The sequence below is a fragment of the Anser brachyrhynchus genome (assembly GCF_964034855.1).
Source record: "Anser brachyrhynchus genome assembly, chromosome: 21".
NCBI classification, from domain to species: Eukaryota; Metazoa; Chordata; class Aves; order Anseriformes; family Anatidae; genus Anser; species Anser brachyrhynchus.
In genome coordinates, this window is record NC_137714.1 from 2,448,616 (window position 1) to 2,467,120 (window position 18,505).

Consider the following 18,505-nt stretch of genomic DNA (forward strand, 5'->3'; position numbering starts at 1 on the left):
AAGTAAGTGTGAAGTGAAATTACACATGGCCTGTGCTGATTATTTGGTTTTGCCAAAGAGAAGACCGTATTTCTGGGTTGTTTTTAAAATACTCATTTCTGGAATTTAATTTGGGGAAAAATTAAAGACTTACCTGGAGGCTTCACGTATCTTCTGCCTCCTGATAATTTCCAGAGCTGAGAGTGCTTGGAAATGGGAGGGTAGAGCTGGCACGCTGGGATGTACCATTGGATCACCAGTTTCAGAAAACACTGCTTTATCTTGTCATGGAAAAAAGTGCTTGATCCCGTTGGCATTTTTATATGTAACACGACGCATGGCTCTATTTCTGATACTGACTGGACACAAATGCAAAGTAAGTTTGAGCACACTGGATGGGGAGGAGAAGAAAAGGAGGCTCCCTTTACAGAGGAACAAGAACTGGCTTCTTCAGTGAAAGCTTTTAAACCTCACATGGATTGGTTTAACCACGTGCCTTCCAAAAAATTCATTAAAAAAAATAAAAAAGCCATTCAGATTGTTAACTAAATAATAGCTAATTCTGAATGTTTAGTGATTTGTGAAGGAGTTGAGCTAAACCTAAGCCTTCCATAGTTGCTCTAGATCAAAAACAGTTTTGCCCCTAAGGCAAACCAAAGAGCACAAACTAATAAATAACTTCAGAAAATTTTCACCAACTTTGGAAAGTTTAGGCTTTCATTTGTTGGCTTAGTCTTTAACTTACTTTTTAAAGAACTCCGAGTTTTGTAGAACAGTATAGCCTCCTCCTCTCCAACTTGATAAAGAAAACTGTCAAAATGTGAAAAAATCAAAATAAGCAAATGGTTAAAAATTGCCTTACCAAGTGTGAAGGGGGATATTATTACCTGAAAAACACCCTGTGTTTTTTTTCCATAAGGCTTCTAGAAAAAGACTTTCAGAAAGCCTACACAGTTGCAATATAAAATTCATTACAGTAAATTTGAAACTATTCACGCTTACGTTCCTGGTTCAACACCAGAGCCCACTTCAGGCTGTGCCAAACACCCAGGATTTGTTTAAATCCATAATTTGCCCTCCCTACTCGATTATACTAATATTATACTAATACATACTCCCACTCCTTACCCTGATATTTCGCATCAGGACGAGGGGGAATGGGCTAAAAGTTGCACCAGGGGAGGTTTAGGTTGGATGTTAGGAAGAACTTCTTTACCAAAAGGGTTGTGAGGCGTTGGGATGGGCTGCCCAGGGAGGTGGTGGAGTCACCGTCCCTGGAGGTCTTTAAAAGACGTTTAGATGTAGAGCTTGGTGATGTGGTTTAGTGGAGGACTTGGTAGTGTTAGGTCAGAGGTTGGACTGGGTGATCTTGGAGGTCTCTTCCAACCTAGATGATGCTGTGATTCTGTGAAATCATTTCAATTTCTGGTGTTACTCTGCTGTTCTTTTCACACTTAGGGCCCAGGTGGGTAAAGGAACAAACCCCCCTGAGGGGACGGGGCCCGGGGCTGCGGGGCGGGGCCCTGCGGGCCGGGGCGGCCTCGGTAGGCGGGGCCCTGCCGTCGGTAACCACGGTAACGGGCGGGGCGGGCGAAATCTCGCGATGTTTGCCTGGCCGCCCTTTGCCTGCGGCGGCAGATCTCGCGAGAGGCGTTCTGAGGAGGAGGAGGAGGAGGCGAGGCCTGAGGTGGGAGGGGACGGCCAAGATGGCGTCGGAGGGCGAGCTGGGCAGGAAGTGGGACCGGTGCCTGGCGGACTCCGCCGTCAAGCTGGGTACGGGCGGGGAGCGGCCGGCCGCAGGGGGAGGGCCCGGGGAGGAGCGGCGGCGGCCCTCCGGACGGCCCGGAGCCTGCGGGGGCCGGCTCTCGGCAGGTCCCTCGGCGCGGCCGTGCTGGGTGCCGGAGGGCCCTGCCGGGGCCGGAGCCCCCCCGGCGCTCCCGGGCCTGGCCTAGGCCTCGGCGGCGGCTTCGCCGCGCTCCGGGCCCGCGAGGCGCCTGGGGGAAGGTCCGCGGCCCGGTGGCCGGCAAGGTGACCTTGGCGGCGGGCACGGCTCCCCCGGCCCCCCTGGGCTCCTGTCCCCGGGCTGGCCCCGTCTGACCCGCGGGGAGGCGGCGGGGGGTCGGGGCTGGGCTCTGCTCGCTCCGTGTGGTGAAGGTGAGCGGTGTGTGGGAGGAATCCCGGTCTGTGCCGAGCACCGCAGCCGAAGGGGTGATGCCTCCTGCCCGGAGCGGATGGGCCTCACTCAGTATCGCCGGGTTCTTCCCTGCCACAATCTCGTCTGGCTCTGTGACAGCGACTTGGCTTTCGAAAGCCGTTTGTGCAGAGCTGTTCCCCTCCCTTGGTGTGCGAGGTGGGCTGTGTTTATTAAAAGCAATACTCAGCGTGACTAGCTGAGAGCTTTGGCACGTGTTACGTAGTACAGTGTGCACGCTTTGACATTGAGAAGCTTCCTGCCCGGTATCCCAGCTCTGCAGCCAGTTGTGCCTTTTCTTTAATTGCAAAGACAGCTCTGTTGATTTTATTCGGTGTGTATTTGTACTTAAAGTGCTTCGTGTGTGCAGCAAACCGTTTGTAAGTTTTGACTTTGATCTGGGAGTTTTGTGAGTGATCGGAGTTGTGTGTGTGTGGTTCAGTGCTCTCCACGTGATGGGCTGGCAGAGTAACTGGAGCGAGGTTGCGGCTTTGTGAAATGAGTGTCCCTAAGCAAATCTTCAAGTACAATATATGGAGTGAGAAGCAAAGCACCTGGTATAAAAGGTGTGAGTACCTTGATGGTGCAGAAGCCTTTTTTCGAAGGATAAACAATGGCTGAGAAATGTGAATGTTTATTATTTGTTGCTGTAGTGGCCTTATGCTTGAAAGCTGATGAGGAACTCTGGGTTTTAGTTGCCTAATACTTTTCCATTAGAAAAGATGTTTAATAATTTTGTGTAAACTGAAACTTCCATTGTTTATAACAGAGCTTTGAAAAGTGTCAAGTGTTCCGGAGCAATGTTTTGTCTTATGAAATTCTATTCAGGTTTGTCTGACAAACATATCCAGATATGTTTATGTTTCCATAGCATTGGTTGCTTTATCATAAAATATTAAGTATGCCAAATTATAAACAAGAACTTGTGCTGTGCTGCAGCTGTACATGTACATGTAGGATTCCTGTACATGGGAAGCCTCTCAGGGAGGCTGAAAGAAGTGGGTTCAGACTGGATTATGATGCGGCGTTTCTCATCACCAAGGCGTTTGTTGTCACTTGGGGTTTTCTTCCATCCTAAAGCAGTGATGGAGGAAAGAAAATGCGTGCAGGCTTTCTGCACTAGTGCTCTAGTCCAAGGATTCCCACCGTTAGCTGCACGATGGCATTGAGTAGAGACCTGAGTAAAATTCATTTTTCGGTAGATTGCCCAAAAAGGGCACGTGGCCTGCCTGATTTTTGTCTTTAGCACTAGATGCAGCACAATGGCCTTGGACTTGTGTTTCTCCTCGCTTGCAATGTTTTTATTCTGATTTGTGTGCTTTTACAATTAATCTCGTAACTAAAGCAACCTTCTCCATGGCATTGACGACATCCGGACTCTCTGCGAGGATGCAAATTGTAGCAGCCTGGAAGGTGCCTGTAGGCACTGACTGAGGGTGATGGTGGCCTTTCAGTGCGACAGGACTTGGTGGCCTAGCTGGGCAAACTGTTAGCAGACTACTGAGCGTGCAGGCTGTCTCAGATGATCTCAGTGCAAAGGATTGTTTTCTCTGCAAGGAGTTCAAAAATTTGCATGGTTTTGGTGGTAGTTTTTGTAGTATTACTTCTGAACGTGTTGGAATCTCCAATAAACTATGCAGGGGGGTGTTATAGTGGAAAGAAGGAGAAGAAACTTCTTCTCTTGAGAACTTTATGAATTGCATGGAATATAGAAGTTCACCAAATCCTTGCTTCTTTGTTGGCCTTTTCCTTTTGGTGGCCGCAGCTTCCTTCCTGTCCGTTCCATTACATCTTTCCTGAGTGCTGTTGCAAGAAATGTCTTCCTAGCCAAAGTTTGGGGGAAGAGCAAACATCACAATTAGCCCTGCGTTGTCTTATTTCAGGCACCGTCACTAAAGGAAGGTGCTGAATTTTTGAAGCCTTGCGTGCATGACAGTTTTCTGTTGTCTGTGAGAACTGTAGAGACAAAACCCTTCCAAATGAAGTTGCAGGATGAAGGGATTTGGGGAACAGAGGGGAGTGAGAAGGGGAGGTAGCAGCTCTCACTATGACTTTATCAGCAATAGTATGTTTTTAAATAATAGCTGGGGGGCACACAGCCTGTCCTAGCTTGTGTTAGGCTGTCAGGCTTTCTACTACAGTTGCTTAAGCAAGTTTGGATGCATTTGGCTATGTCATTTGTATTTACACCATACTGTTTTAGTTGGGCATCCCCTGCCATTAAAACGTCCAAAATAATTATTTATCTTAAGTGGTATCTTTTGAAATCCAATATTATATTTTTGACCTCTTGGTCACTACCCGTGTGCGTCTTGTAATCCAGTATTAAATGTCTGTCTTTCTCCTGGTGAAAACAGAAGATGTTGTCATGTCTTGTTAAGACAGTATTTCATTTCAGAGCTAGATACGGTACACCTCTGTAGCCCGCAGAAAGTGTCCAAACATGGTTAAAGGGAGTTTGTGTTCACCTTTTTTTTTTTTTTTAACGGGCCTGACATAGTTTATTTATTTGTTTTGCTAATGATGAGTATAAGTGTAGGTATTTTTCTTCCCTTTCTAAATCTAGCTGTAACCACAGTGTTTTGTGCCTAGGGGCCTGGCTTGTGCTTTCTTGGCTGACCAAGTGGTTCTCTGATGGGCTGACCGGATCCTGCTGCCTTTGGCTTTGCGCAGGTCTCCAGACTCATTCACCTGTGCCCTCACTGAAATAACTTCCATCCCATCTTTCTCTGTGATAACTGATTTTTCTTTCCCGTCAGAAACGTTTCACATGTGGAGAAGGAGAATCAAACTCCACTGGCTTTCTTTTTGTTCTCAGCATGCAAAGCTTTATAAACTCCTGCATCCACTTCGGTGTCATGACTGATTCTTCCTTACTCTTGTTATCAGTAAAGCCCCACAGAGAAAGGATTCGGAAGTAAATAGTATTGTGGACTTCTTCCGTCCTACTAACTTCAAGCTCTGTTTAAAGCTTCTTGGTGGTTTTTGGTTTGTGCTGTTGGTTTTGTTGTTTTCTTTGGTATTCTGTTTTTGCTTGGTCTGTTTGTTTTTCTAACTGAGCAATAACGCATGCCTCTTTATTTGGAAAGACAGTAACTCCTGAAAGACTGGCAGAGTTGTTTTTTTTCTGTGAGGCTATAATTTTGGGCAAATAACTATAACACGCTGTTTCCAGAGTGAAGAGTATGTGTGTGTAAGGGGAGGGGGAATTTGTGCGTACCTGTGTGTCTTGTTTTGTTTTGTAACCATTGTAGTTTTACATGGTTCAAACATTGTAATTTACCTGTTACTGAGAGGTCATCAAGGAATGCCGTTTGCTTCTGCATTTGTTTGTCCAGTTGCTGTGCTGAAGTTCATTTTCTGCAGGAGACAAATGTTTTGATATATGTCTGTATTTGACCAAAATTCAGCCTGGAAGCTTGTAAATAACCCTGTGTAGTAACGTTCATTTTCCTCTAATCCTCTGTTTTGACATCTGAAAATAAAATGCTTCTAATTCCCATTTAATAGGATTCTTATTTTTTTTTTAAGAGAAAAAGGCACTTTCAATTCTGCAGTAACTGTTCCACAATTTCTTCTGGCTTGTATCATCTTGCCTGCTTGAATAGCTGTTTCTATTAATGGCAGGGGTGAAATTGTATTGTTTGTGTCATTCCACAGATTGAATTCTTCAGAAGGAATCATTGTATGGATTGCAATGTCAGTATTTTTAAATAATCCTTCACATGGTTATGAATAGGATAAAGTCAGTCTATATAATGATAAAATTTGATTATACTTTCTGAAAACTGGATTAGACTTTCTCTAAATATACAAAAATCCTGAAATTCCTGTTTTGAAGTCTTTTTTCGCTTGGCGATCCTAACATAACCATCCAGCCTTAGCTCCCAGGACAAAAGACATGCTCTGCGTTTGGGATTTTGTTTTTTAATGCTGGAGAACACGAATATTACACGAGTACGCAACTGCGTTATTATGTGGCCTTTGTTTCTAACCCCCAAGTTATTTTCCTTTGTATAGAAGACGGTCCAGTTCTTCTCGTTGTATCTTGTGGCAAACCAATTAGTATAAATGCTGGCTGCGCGTGGCTCAGGCTGTGTGGAGAGGCGATGAAAAAGGTCTTGTTTGGAAGAGGTGCATAAATAGCACTCTGAGAACAGGGTTATCCGCTTGTTCTGTTAGCAGAATTGAATGGAGAGCCTGCCGACAAAGTAAGGGGCTATAATTTTCTCCTGGAAGAAGAAGAAATGCGACAGAAATGTCTTCAGGAATCTTGGTCTCTGTTCCCATAGCTGGACTGCGTCCTGCCGTTCATCCCGCCTGGTGTCCGGGAGCGGCACCGGGGGAAGCCCTGCTTGTGCCTCGCTCCAGCTGGTTCCCGTAGTGCTGCTGGAGTGCAAGGAAACCCAAAGGAAGAGCTGTGACATTCGTGTCATACTGCAGCCATCTGAAGCCCCTGTCTACATCACTTCTCCCCTGCTGGAAGTGAGTTCAAAGCGCACCGACTTCCTCGTCCTCCACGTTAGCACGCTGGTAAGATGCCAGCTGGGCCACCCTTGGCGGATGACATGCGATAACGCTGCCCAACGAGAGGGGACAGCAGCCAGGTGGTGTCCCGAGCCACTTGTTTGCTCCACAAGACATGGAACAACTCCTTGTTCTTTGTGTCACGCTGAGTTCTGCCTAAATAAGGGCTGCTGGCACATCCTCGATGAAAATAAACTGATAAAGATTTGAGAATAACACAGGCTTCTTTCTGTAGCACTTCTGCTAGTGAGATGCCATCACAGCACTTCTTGCTCTGAATTGTCCCCGTTTCTTAGCTGCGCCAGTAGACATCGGTAATGGTCAGCCAACATTGGATGGGTGTGAAGAAGCCCGATTGTTAGGCTTGCCAAAGCCTCAAGTGTAGAAGTGTTGGGTAAAACTTCCTGTTCTAGCAGTGTTACTGTTTTCACTTGTGGTGTAGTAAGACAAGGTAGGGTGTTCTGCTGGGGTTTTATTGCCCGTGTTAGGAGTATTCTCCTGATTTCTTACCTACGTGCTTCAAAAGAGAGTACAACCCTGATTGTGTCTAAAAGCTTGCTGCAGTGTTAACGAGATCCTTCGTTGTGCTGGCCGAATTATTCAAAGATCTGCTTCCACTCTGTTCCCCTTATTCTTTTAAAAGAGGGAGGGAGGAAAGGTGTATGCCCTCTTGTCTCACCAGCTCATTCACCAGCGTGGGGATGAAGAGTTTCTGGTCTGGCTGTGAAACCGCGTGGCTGTAACTGCTTAGGAGATCGTGGGCTAAACGTGATGCTTCCCGCATCCATGTGCAGAAGCGCTGCTGTTTATCGAAGGCTTGCATTTGGGCAGCGGTTGAGCTGCAGGAGCGCTGAAGGGTGGAAGTGGCCCCTGAAAGCATGTTGGGTTTTTGTATTGCACAGGTAGTGGGGTATTTTTATTCTGTCGTTCCAAGAATTCGGGGTTACTACAGTCAAATGCTACAAGAAAACCAAACACACGTTTTCCTGCCTCTTCCTCAAGTACTCGGTATTTAGTTTCACTATGTTTTCTTCCAGCGTCCTTGCTCGTTTTTCTGTCTGCTATGTAAACAGTCCGCACGACGGGGGAGATGAGAACGAAAGCTTGGAGGTTGGTGTTTGGAGAAAATCTGACTCCTGCCACGAAAGACCTAGCTAACAGTCTGCTTAAAATTAATTCTCTTGGTAAAGAAGTGGTTGCGTGGTCTCAGATTTCTAACTAGTGCTAAGTGCTGCCCTGTGAAGGCCCTGGTGTATGGAGAAGACTCCACACCGTTTTTGTACAACAGTTATCTTTGTATCTTGTCAAAGCATTGTTTTGGAGAGTGAGAGGGGCAGGATGTGACACCCTACAACAGGAAGGAAGGGATACTTGGAGGGTTGTCTGTTTTGAATACCTTGATTTTTCATGAGTATTTATTTAAAGCAAATTCTAGTGCTGTACAGCGCTGATGCTCAGGCCTGCAGGTGAGATCTGCTTGTTAAGCCTCAAAGCTGTTGCTGTCATTGTCCCCAGAGGGAGACAAACAGAGCTCCAGAGATTTTCTTGATCCTACCAGAAGCCTTCTAGTTGAGGAGTCTTCTCTGTTCAGACAAGGTCTTGACAGTTTTCAGAGAGCCTAGTCTATGCAGAGCGGTTGTTACTTTGTTAGAGCAAGAAGCCATCTTCCAGCAGTTGCTTCTTCCTTTTATTTTAATCACTTAGCTCTTTTAACTGTAAAATAACAACATGAAGGAGAGGAGGCCGAAGCTCTGTGTTCTGTGTTGGTGAGTAAGGAACGGGAGAGAAAACCATCTGATGACGAAAAGGAAACTACTAAGTAATAAAAAAAAAATCTTCCAGCTGCTATAGTAACAGCAACTGCCAGATGTCAACAAACATTTCAATCTTTCTGTCTGAAGGTTGAAGGTATTGAAGAGAAGTATATCTAGGTGTGGCAGTCTTAATAGCTGCTTCGGCCCGGAGCTAGTGGGTAGCCCAGGAAAGAATCGTGTCGTGTTACTGCCGGAGGGGCTGCTGATTAAATTTATAGGAATAGCTTTTCCCAGATGTTCTTCAGGGACAGGAGTCTATCTGGAAGATCTGTGTTTCTTGACGAGACACTTTTATGATGTCCTGTTGGGTATATGGCACGTGCTCCTCTGTGTGTTAGATTGATTGGAGGTACCGTGCTGTTGTTCTTGGAAGGTGTACGAGCCAAAAAAGTAGAATGAGAATTTTCTGAGACCAGGCTTTCTGCCTAATGCCAATTCCACGTGGCTGCACCACTACGTATGGCCGGGGAGTGGGAGTAAGATGTCAGCAGACCTGGCCTGTCCCCTGTTGACTCTGACTGTAAATGAGTTTAAACTGAATTGATAGATGTGGAGTAGAAGAGGCTGTTTTCCTAGTTAAACATTTTAAGCTGTCAGAGGAGGTGAAAAATGTGTTGTACCCTTTCCTGTGGCCTTTTCCTCCAAAGAGTCTGTCATGCAAGAAAGGGAGGTAAAATGTGCCCAGTGTGGCTCAAGCCCTTAGCTTTTCCATGTTCATTTGTTTTTATTGTAAGGTAAACCTTTCATGTTTTATTGTTATGAAGTTAAAGCCTGGCCTAGAGGTGCTGATCTTTAGCAGAAACAGCTGCAGACTGAGTGTCCCCTGGTCAGGTGGGAGGCTCTTTGAAGCAACATGTTGCCTCTTTAAAAGGAAATTGAGCATGTGAGAACTCAAACCTGTAAAACTCATCAGCAGCTCTGCCATTGTTTATCTCTGGTGTAACTTTATACAGAATTAAAGTGAAACGCATTACTTCGCTTCCAAGGAAAGACGGTTCAGCTCCCCTTGGTCTTGGAGACACAGGAAATGACCGCATAACCACAAATACTTTCTAGCGGGATGAAGATGAGTGACAGACTGCCCACAGAAATAGATTCGTAACCAGGTGGGCTAAGAACTGAAGTGTAGCTCGAGCTTCTGGTTTTAACTGAAAACCAGGGTTTAAACTTACCAAGAAAAGAGCAAATGTTACGTCAGCATGGGCTACACCATGAGGCAGGCCTGGGCACTCCTTGCTGCAGTGTCCAGCGTAGATTGTTGCCTGCTCCTAGGCAAAAAAACGAATGAACCTGCCTTTGGGATCAAGCACACGAATGTACTTCTCTTTTTGGCTTTTTCTCAAGTTTCCTTGTTGTGCAGAAAATGAACAAACAAAAGAACATCAGCTGTTAGACCTCCTTGCTTATTTCTTTGTGATGTTTTCGTTACCTAAAGCAAGGCCCTGGCTAACTTGCCATCATCTTTTTGAAATCTTCAGCCACTGTACTCCCGTTCCTTCTGCAGTAGGGTGGAGGGATAGCATCCAAAACAGAGGCTTTGCATTTTCATGAAAAAGAGGAATCTCTTCTGCAGAGCCTGGCTTACTGCTACTTCAGAAAAAAGCTTTCCTCGGAAGAACGCACCTTTCTGTCCTAGCGAGTTAGGCATAGTGGACTGTCTGCTCAACAGCGGTGCTGGATGTAAGTGTGGGGAAGACACCTGGCTTTTATTTTAGGCTTGTGTTGATTTGCAGTTGGCAGAAGTTACACATTTTTCACCTTTATGTGCATCCTGTATCTTCTGTGATGGCCAACAGGAAGCAGCGCTGCTGCCTCTGTGTAGAGCCATTACAAATGGGAGGTGTAATTCTCACATCTAAAGGAGGTGAAGCAAATACAAGATACAGATGGAAAGAAACTGTATTAACTACAGCTGCTTCTGCAGTGCAGGTTTTTTTCTTTCTTTTTTTTTTTTAAGACAAGAGACTAACCAGTTTACCCACACTGGTAAGAAGAATGTGCGTTTGACTGGTAATAGCGACTGGAATATGTGATGACGTTAGAAACTGCTTGGGCTCTGCATTGAGATGATGCAGAATTTGTCATCTTGTAAATCGTTTCTCATTGATTAGCTCAACTGTTCAAATTGACAGAGGAGATCTGCTCTCTGTCTGGAAGTGCAGGACCGTCTGAACCAGACAGTTCGAACAATGCCTGGTGCAGTCTGAGCGGAAAGTAATTACCACCAGAAAGTGATATTCAGCCCTACAGTGCAACAGCCCGAATCAAAAAGTCAGCATAGCTACCTATGGTAGGAAAAGACTGTCGGGGGGAGGCAGGTCAGAGGGCCAAACAGTTGTCTGTTGGATGAATTCTCGAAGATAGTAATTATCCTTAATAGCATAAACATTCTGCTAGAGCCAGCACCAGCTGTCTTCTAGCAAAGGTACAGAAGGAAGGCTCTGCCTGGGGAGGGGGAGTGGAGGAATTAGCACAGATGAACTGCTGCTCCTCGTAATGCACGATGTCTCTTCCAGTTGAGTGTAAATGCTGGTCAGCGATTCAGCATGAGCAGTTAGCTGTTTATACAAGGTTCTCCAAGTGTTGTATCTCTTGCTGTCTGAATTGCTGAAAAAGCATGAAGCTCTGACCAGACATCTGAAGAGCTGAGGCTTGCCCTGAGTTGAGCTGTGCAAATGATTCGAGGGAAAACCTGACCTTCTGTGAAATGCTCGGTTTCTACAAAGTCTGGGGGAGTTCTGTCAGGACCACTTGGCACGCAGGCAGAGTTCTCCCCTGCAATCGCATGTTTTGTAAGCCTGCTCCAGAGCTGTAATGACCTGGTAAAGTAGTTACCTCTATTGCAGTTGGAGCTAATGAAAATGTGTAGTAAAATGAAGAGTTTTCAAAAGCAACTCTGATTTCCAACTCAGTAAATATGGTAGTGAGGCCCTAATGCAAGAGTTTGTAGGAGGGTTTATTCCTATAGTCATTACTTCTAATAGTTAAGGGTTTTTAATCAACGAAAAGCATGGGGTGCTTTGTTAATTTCCTAGGTAGTGCATTGCTAAAGTATTGTTTTAATAATCTGTGCCTCAGTAGGAATGACTATTAGTATACTTTTTGCAAGGAAAAGTTTCAGGAGCAAAAGGAAACTTGAAAAACAACAAAAAAACTTTATTCATATGGATCAAGATGGTATAGGATTCTTTAGCATTGTTCTGGACTCAACCCACTTATTTAAGCTCCTGTTGAATGAATTACTAAGGATCACATGCTTTTAGGACTATTTAAAGAAAAAAAGAATGTTTTCTCATTAATATAAGTAGCAATACTTAAGTTAGATTTCTTGTATTAAAAGCAGAGAAAGCCTCACCCTGGCAGGATTAGTTTGCTGCAAAATAAACCTGAAACCATTAGGTATTTTTTCAATGAGCATATGCGTGGCTGATTGGGTTTTTTTTTTAAACTTCTTTACTTCTGCATCTTATCTAAAATTCTTGTCTTTAGTGGATATAATTAAGGGTCGAATTTAGCCACTGAACTCAGACTTTTTGCTCTTACATTTATTGGGTTTTGAGAGGAATTTTGCAGACTTGCCTGAGTTCTTGCAAAAAAAAAAAATCATTGCACACCTTCCAAGGAAAGCAAAAATTATTTTTAAATATGCCAGCTGAATTTTTTAATGGTGCTGGATACGTTTTTTTCAACTGCTGCAGTTATTTCTATATATAGTATAAGGATGTGAAAGTCATTCGTTCCTAATGTGTTTAAATACGCTCCATAATGAATGTTGTGGATGTGAAAGATAAGCAGCCCGGAGCTTTCTTTTGCAAGGTATAGAGTAACACAAAGCATCAAAGTTTTGCTGCCCTCAGGACACACACTGAAGTAGTTAAAGTAGTGAGATAAACGCAATACAATAAGATATTAATCTGCAAAATCTGAAGCTCAAGGACACTAAGTTTTCATTTCGGTGTTTCTCATTTACTGACAATGAGCTAAATAAATCTTAATTCCACGTTGTGGATGGTGACAGAAATTCAGTAACTTTCCCTGGGATGAGAGTCTGGTTTGTTTCCCAACCCTTTCTGATAATGAAGTTCTTGTATATGTTGGGATTCTAATTTGAATTAGCTGCTTGCAATTATTGAAGAAAGTAAGAATAGCTGCTTTCAATTATTGATGAAAGTAAGAATTCTTTGTTTCAGAATTGCATTAAAGAACATTTTTGTTTGGTGTATTGACATAACATGTAGTCTGGTATTCCTTAGTTGGAACAAAGAGTTACTGTAACGAACTAAATCATTTTTCATTTCTTTGCATTATCTTAGTTGTCACTCGCTGAATTTATTCTTACAGGTGCTGGATTCGGATTAGGAATTGTTTTCTCAGTCATCTTCTTCAAAAGTAAGTGTATTTCGGAAATCTTGACTTTTTGGTTTCCTAACTTTTGTCTACTATGGCTGCAGTTTAAAACCAAGAAATTTTGGAGGCATGTAAAACTTAATCAGTGTGTTAAACCAACTCTCACTATTGATCATGGTTTTTTTTGGGTTTTTTTGTTTTTTTTCAGTTGAAATGGAGTTACCTAAGGTTTTAACTGTTAGGTAACAGGGTTGTTATATGTGACATCTCTCTAAACTCCTACTGTGCTCAGTCAACTTTTGGAACTGCAGGAAACGCTGTGCCAAATTACTGGAGCCATGTGTCTAGACATCAGTTTATGCCAGTCTTGCCAGGGTTTTAAAACAGTTTTAAGTTCTTTTTTAGTTATGCTTTGCTAACAGAATAATTTTCAGTAATATTTTGAATTCAGCATTCGCTCTCCATTAAATTCTAAATATGATGTCTTACTTCTGTTCTTCTTCTGAAATGGTCTTTTTTTAGCAGATTTTTGGACTCTCATAGAACTGAAAATGCCTAATGTGCATCTTCCAGTAATATATTCTTTCTTGGTGTTTATTTAACAAGGCTGTCATTGTCATGTGAAATAATGCTTTTCTTGATTTTTACCTTTTCCTCTCTGCTTGCCTTCCCCACAGGAAAGACATGGCCTATTGCGTTTGGGTCAGGGATGGGGTTAGGAATGGCTTATTCCAATTGTCAACACGACTTCCAGTCTCCATATCTTCTCCATGGTAAATTTGTAAAGGCAAGTATGGGTACCGGTTATTATTAATCCGTAAGTATGTTTTGAGTTATCATTAAATGGTATACCTAGACACCATTTAAATGTCTACTTGTCTTACTTGTTAGAAGAAACTTGTGCTGCTACAGCAGGGGTGGTTCCCTTGCTCATTAGAAATTCTTAATATCTGGCATGTTAACAGTAAATTTATTAGACTGGACAGATAAAATTAGTTTAGCAGATCCTGCAGGTAGGTTTTCCCACAATGTGAGAACATATGTAATAAAAATAGATGTTAGAAAAGCTGAAAAACCAAACTGACAGTCAGATTCTGTCTTCAAGCTTTGAAAGAGATCAGCTAGGAAGAAAGTGGAAGTCATGTCAAGTAGATCTGCCTGTGGAAGCAGATCTTTGATCTTTTGCAGCATGAAAACAATTATTTGGAAGTTCTTGTGGCTTGTTTTGCTGGATCATAATGTAATAATTATTCTGAAGACAATGTACACAAATAGTTTTGAAGATAATTTAAATGACTTCATTGTTACCACTGAGCACACGGAGCTAAAATATTTTGAATATTTTAAAACAGATTAATAATAATATTTTAAAACTAGATTAATTAGTAGGAACCATTTGTTTACTCTCAAGCTACTGACAATGCACTCATGATACACTAAGTCCAGAAACTGACTTCATTAATATTCTTTTTATTTCTTCACATGTAGCAGTTGGGACTGTTCTTGTTGTAATTTATTGTTGTGGGGTCTTTTAAAAATAAATAAATAAGGGAGGGAGCAATATTTTGGATTTGCAAAACCATATACTGCTAAAAGCACTGCAGTGACATCAGTGTAGAGGCACCCACCAGGACAATTGTAGTTGAGCGCTTCAGAAAGTACCGAGGTAAGATATTCTGCTAGGAGCTTTTCATGACAAGTAAACAGAATGCACAAGTTGATGTTGTGTCACTTTTCTGCTTAATGAAGAAGGCCTGAAAGTATTTTAGGCTTTTTCCTGACACATCTAGAGGTGAAAGTTGAGTCCAGTCCTCCGCAGATTTACTTGGCAGATGAGCTTTTGCCAGCCTTCTGGAACCTTATAGACGAACCTATTTGTGATTATCTCCAGCTGCCTGTAAAAAAAAAAATAAAAATAAAAAAAAATCCAAGAACAAGATTCTTGAAAGATTCTTGAACAACTACTTGACTGCTTCAGAATAAAATACTTTGGATGGTGAAATAGAGCAACCGTGGCTTAGATCCAACTGATACATCATTGCCAGCTACGGCCCAGTGGTGTTCCAGAATCAGAAGTCTGTGTATAACTCTCCTGGCCAGATATGTTAATGTCAGAAATGCATTAGCTTTGCATGCCATCCAGAGGGTATTGCTCCAATTTATGTCCCCAGAAAGAAACTGGAGTGAAATGTCTGTGGCTTCATGTGAAGGGAGAATGCCCTGTTCACATATTCTGAGAAAGTATTGTTCATTCAAAGATGCTTGTTGCTTAGGATGTTGAGTAACAGAAAACTGACTTTCAGGTCAGCCTAGTAAGGGGTTTTGTTTGGATTAAGGACTAATCTGTGCTCTGGAGCGAGGGTGGTCCTTTGGAGCATGAGGTAATTGAAAGGACAGGACATTTCACAGAAGAAGCACAGCTGCCTGCATGGCACAAGACTAGACAGATAGTTTCCAGCACGCAGTCTCCACTAGCTTTCTCTGGCACACAGAGGCTGAGCATGCTGAGAGAGGGAAGATGCAGATGAAGCCATCTAATGGTTAATGTCATTAATTCTCTCCAAAGTGTCATGTCACATATAATGGCTCCAGGGTTGTTATAACAAAATTATTTCATTTCTGTTGGTTAGGAGCATGGAAAATATTGTTGCGTTATCACTCGTCTGTTTTTTCCTAGAAAATACTGTTGTAACTGAAGTCTATAGGACTTCCTTTCCAAACTGAGTTTTTGTTCAAATGTTAACTTCTCAAAATGTGAGATTCTGCAAGAAAATCAGCTTTATTAAGAGAGAGAGAAGTGTAACATGGATCAGCTTGAATGAAATGATTTGTAGTTTTCTGAACCTGCCACATTCATGGGATCACAGGATAACTCAAGTTGGAAGGGACTTCAGGTGGTCATCTAATCTAACTTCAAACAGGGTCAGCTGTGAGGTTAGACCAGGTTACATGGGGCTTTATCCAGTTTGGATTCTTGATTCTTCAAGTTGTCAGTTGTGAGTCCCAAGTGAGAATGAGAGAGGATGAAGGACCCTCATGATATCAAATAATCAGGAGATTACAAAGTGACTTTGCACCCCTTTTAGCTGTTACTTGGATCATCTCGCTGCTTGTCCTTTGGATTAGTAAAATGATCGTGAAACGAATACAAGAGCCGGTCATCTAGACCAAGACTACTTAAAATGCAGTAAAATTCTAATTTGGGGTCATAAGATTCTGAGGGCTTTAAGTCATTTGATCGAATGGATTTCACCGGGACTTCAGATGAAGTTAAAATCAACATCTAGCAGTTATTCCAAGGCTTAAAACCGGATAGCCAAGAATTACATGACTTAGGTATCTTTGCAAAATGCCAAGTATCATACTTTTCAGGTATTTGACCTGTATTATTTACCACAAAAAAATTATACTTTGATAACAATGTTGATTATATTGATGTACAACAGTACCAGAGGTTCAGCAGTTGGAACCTTTCCTCCTGCCCTTTGTGGCTTTGATTTCTGTATTCTATTCAATCTGTGAATAGTTAACTTGAACGGTTTTTTTTTTTGAAATACCAAGTTGACCAGAACGGAGGCTTATATGCATGAAAACACGGCATGTTTCTGATATGAAAATAACTACCTAACTTCCCCATATTAAACTTCTCAGTCTAGTGAAGGATGAAAATGTTAGGCTGCCTTCTGGAAAGGTTACAAAGCTGAGTGGCTTGCTTTACATTGTGCAGCGCCTTCCATGTGAGGAACCCAAATGGCTTTTTAATAATATAAGCCTTCTTGCTTTACAGGAACAGTGACTAATGGCTAAGACTATCCCAGTGGGAAGGAAGGAGAAATCAATGATTATTCCTCAGGAATACTGAAGTGCCCCTGGAATAAGCCAACATTCTTCAGTAACGATCACCAGTAACTCTTTATACTCCAACAAACTGTTTCCATACACAAAACAACGTTCTGTTCCTTGTTTTGTATTGTATGTCTGGAAAGTTCAAGGAAGAGCTCTTCTGGGAAATAAATAAAACAAAAACTGCCTTCTCTGGTGTGTTGACTTTGTATGTGAGTGAGAGGGAGAGAGAGAATGGAAGGAGAGGACTTCTATTTGAGTACCTAGCAGCTGTGACCACCTGGGTAAAGCCCCTCTCAGAGCTCTTCAGAAAAGACAGCCGTTGTATGTTGCTCTCCACTCTTGAAAGGCAGCCCCCATCTAACATACAGTTCAAAGAAGCATTCCCACCTCATAAATCACCCACTCAACCCCTGCTGCTTGTGCCGGTGTTTGGAGAGGAATATAAATACTCTTATGTCCTGTTTGTACAGTTGCCCTTTAAAATGGGAATTTTGTCCTCTCCAGAAAGGCAGGATAGAAAAGGGCAAATCCCAACCTTGTGGCAGACTTAGTTAGCCACTGTTGTCTCTTGTAGCTTTGAGTCTTGGAGAGAATCAAGTTTGAAACTTCCCTCGTATAGTAGGTGAATTAAACAGATGCACATGGCAGCTGGCTCAGAGCTTGTGTTTCAGGTTGATTGTTTTTTCACCCTTCTTCTGTGGGAGAACGTTTTGATTCCAGTGTCTGGGAATGGGTCACAAATATTTAAAGCTCTTTATTGCCTTGGCAAGTTACTGGTCCAAGTGCTGCCTTTCTGTTTTACATTTACCCCAGCCCTTGTAAATATTTGTTAGCATGTAGCCTGCTCTTCTTCTGATTCAAGAGGTCTTCACCGTTTTACGTAGCATGGTTTTCTAGCAACTGAGATGGCTCTTAGGGACTTATTTTTTTTCTTCCCATGTCTGGTATGTACTGCCCATGTGGCACAAGATGTAAATAGGCATCTCCCATGACAGAAGGGAAATAGGATAGGTTGATAAGGAGCTTTCCTCTCTTGAAAGCCTGTTCTGCTGCATGGTGAGTGCAGGCAACTGAAAGAGTGACAACACGTTCTCCTACAGAAAGGGGAGATAATGGAAAAGTTACACAATATTTATTTTTTAAACTGTGCCAGAAAGGGAAGGGGGCAGACTGATGGGCAGACTTTTGAGTTCAGAGAGCTTGAGAAACTCCTTATTTCACTGAGCAATGGCACTGAGATTTGGTCCAGGTGCTACAGCAGTCCTGCACCCCCGCATCCCGTGGGCACTTGCATATGGATTGTGCATGCCGAAGAAGCATGTTGAGCTGTGCCCAGAGTCAACAGAAGCTGAAGAGCTAGCCTAGAGCAAGGGACTTGTGAAATAAAATACCTTTAATGCCAGAACAACATTAAAGACTGTCAAAGCATGATACCATCCAGGACCACTGCTTGAGCATGTCCTTGTTTTTCCACCTCCTCCCTTGCCGGACTGCATTCATCAGTCAGGTCAAAACAACTTATTGGAAACAGGATATCTTTCTTCCCAATTTTGAATCATTTTATCTGGCCCCAGTCTTTAATTTGCGCTATGTACTTTGGAGCCATAGCTCCTCTGTGGTTTGGAAAGTGTTTTTATTGAGTTCTGTGTGTGTGCGCGCTGCAGTGCTAGCAGTCCAGGAAGCAATGGGTTCAGCTGGAGAGAAGAGCATCAACTGGAGTAAGAAACAGGAAAACCAAAAGTAGCAGCCCTCCGAATATGTTGACTGTCAACCTGCACAAAAAGCTTTAGCAAGTGTTGTG

The 18,505-nt window shown here is 42.9% G+C and overlaps 1 protein-coding gene across 1 annotated transcript; it reads left to right on the plus strand.

The window, feature by feature from the left end:
• The first annotated feature begins 1,634 nt into the window (after positions 1 to 1,634).
• MICOS10 (mitochondrial contact site and cristae organizing system subunit 10) lies at positions 1,635 to 16,885 on the plus strand. The gene is made up of 4 exons (XM_080564269.1): positions 1,635 to 1,752; positions 12,853 to 12,900; positions 13,536 to 13,645; positions 16,646 to 16,885. The coding sequence occupies exons 1-4, from the start codon at positions 1,686 to 1,688 to the stop codon at positions 16,652 to 16,654; spliced, it is 234 nt and encodes a 77-aa protein (XP_080420395.1). The 5' UTR covers positions 1,635 to 1,685; the 3' UTR covers positions 16,655 to 16,885.
• The last annotated feature ends 1,620 nt before the right edge of the window (positions 16,886 to 18,505 follow it).

Coding starts and splice junctions, on each gene's coding strand:
- MICOS10 (XM_080564269.1), top strand. CDS start 1,686: ATGGCGTCGGAGGGCGAGCTGGGCAGGAAGTGGGACCGGTGCCTGGCG. Junction 1,753..12,852: donor GGACTCCGCCGTCAAGCTGG/GTACGGGCGGGG, acceptor TTATTCTTACAG/GTGCTGGATTCGGATTAGGA. Junction 12,901..13,535: donor CTCAGTCATCTTCTTCAAAA/GTAAGTGTATTT, acceptor CCTTCCCCACAG/GAAAGACATGGCCTATTGCG.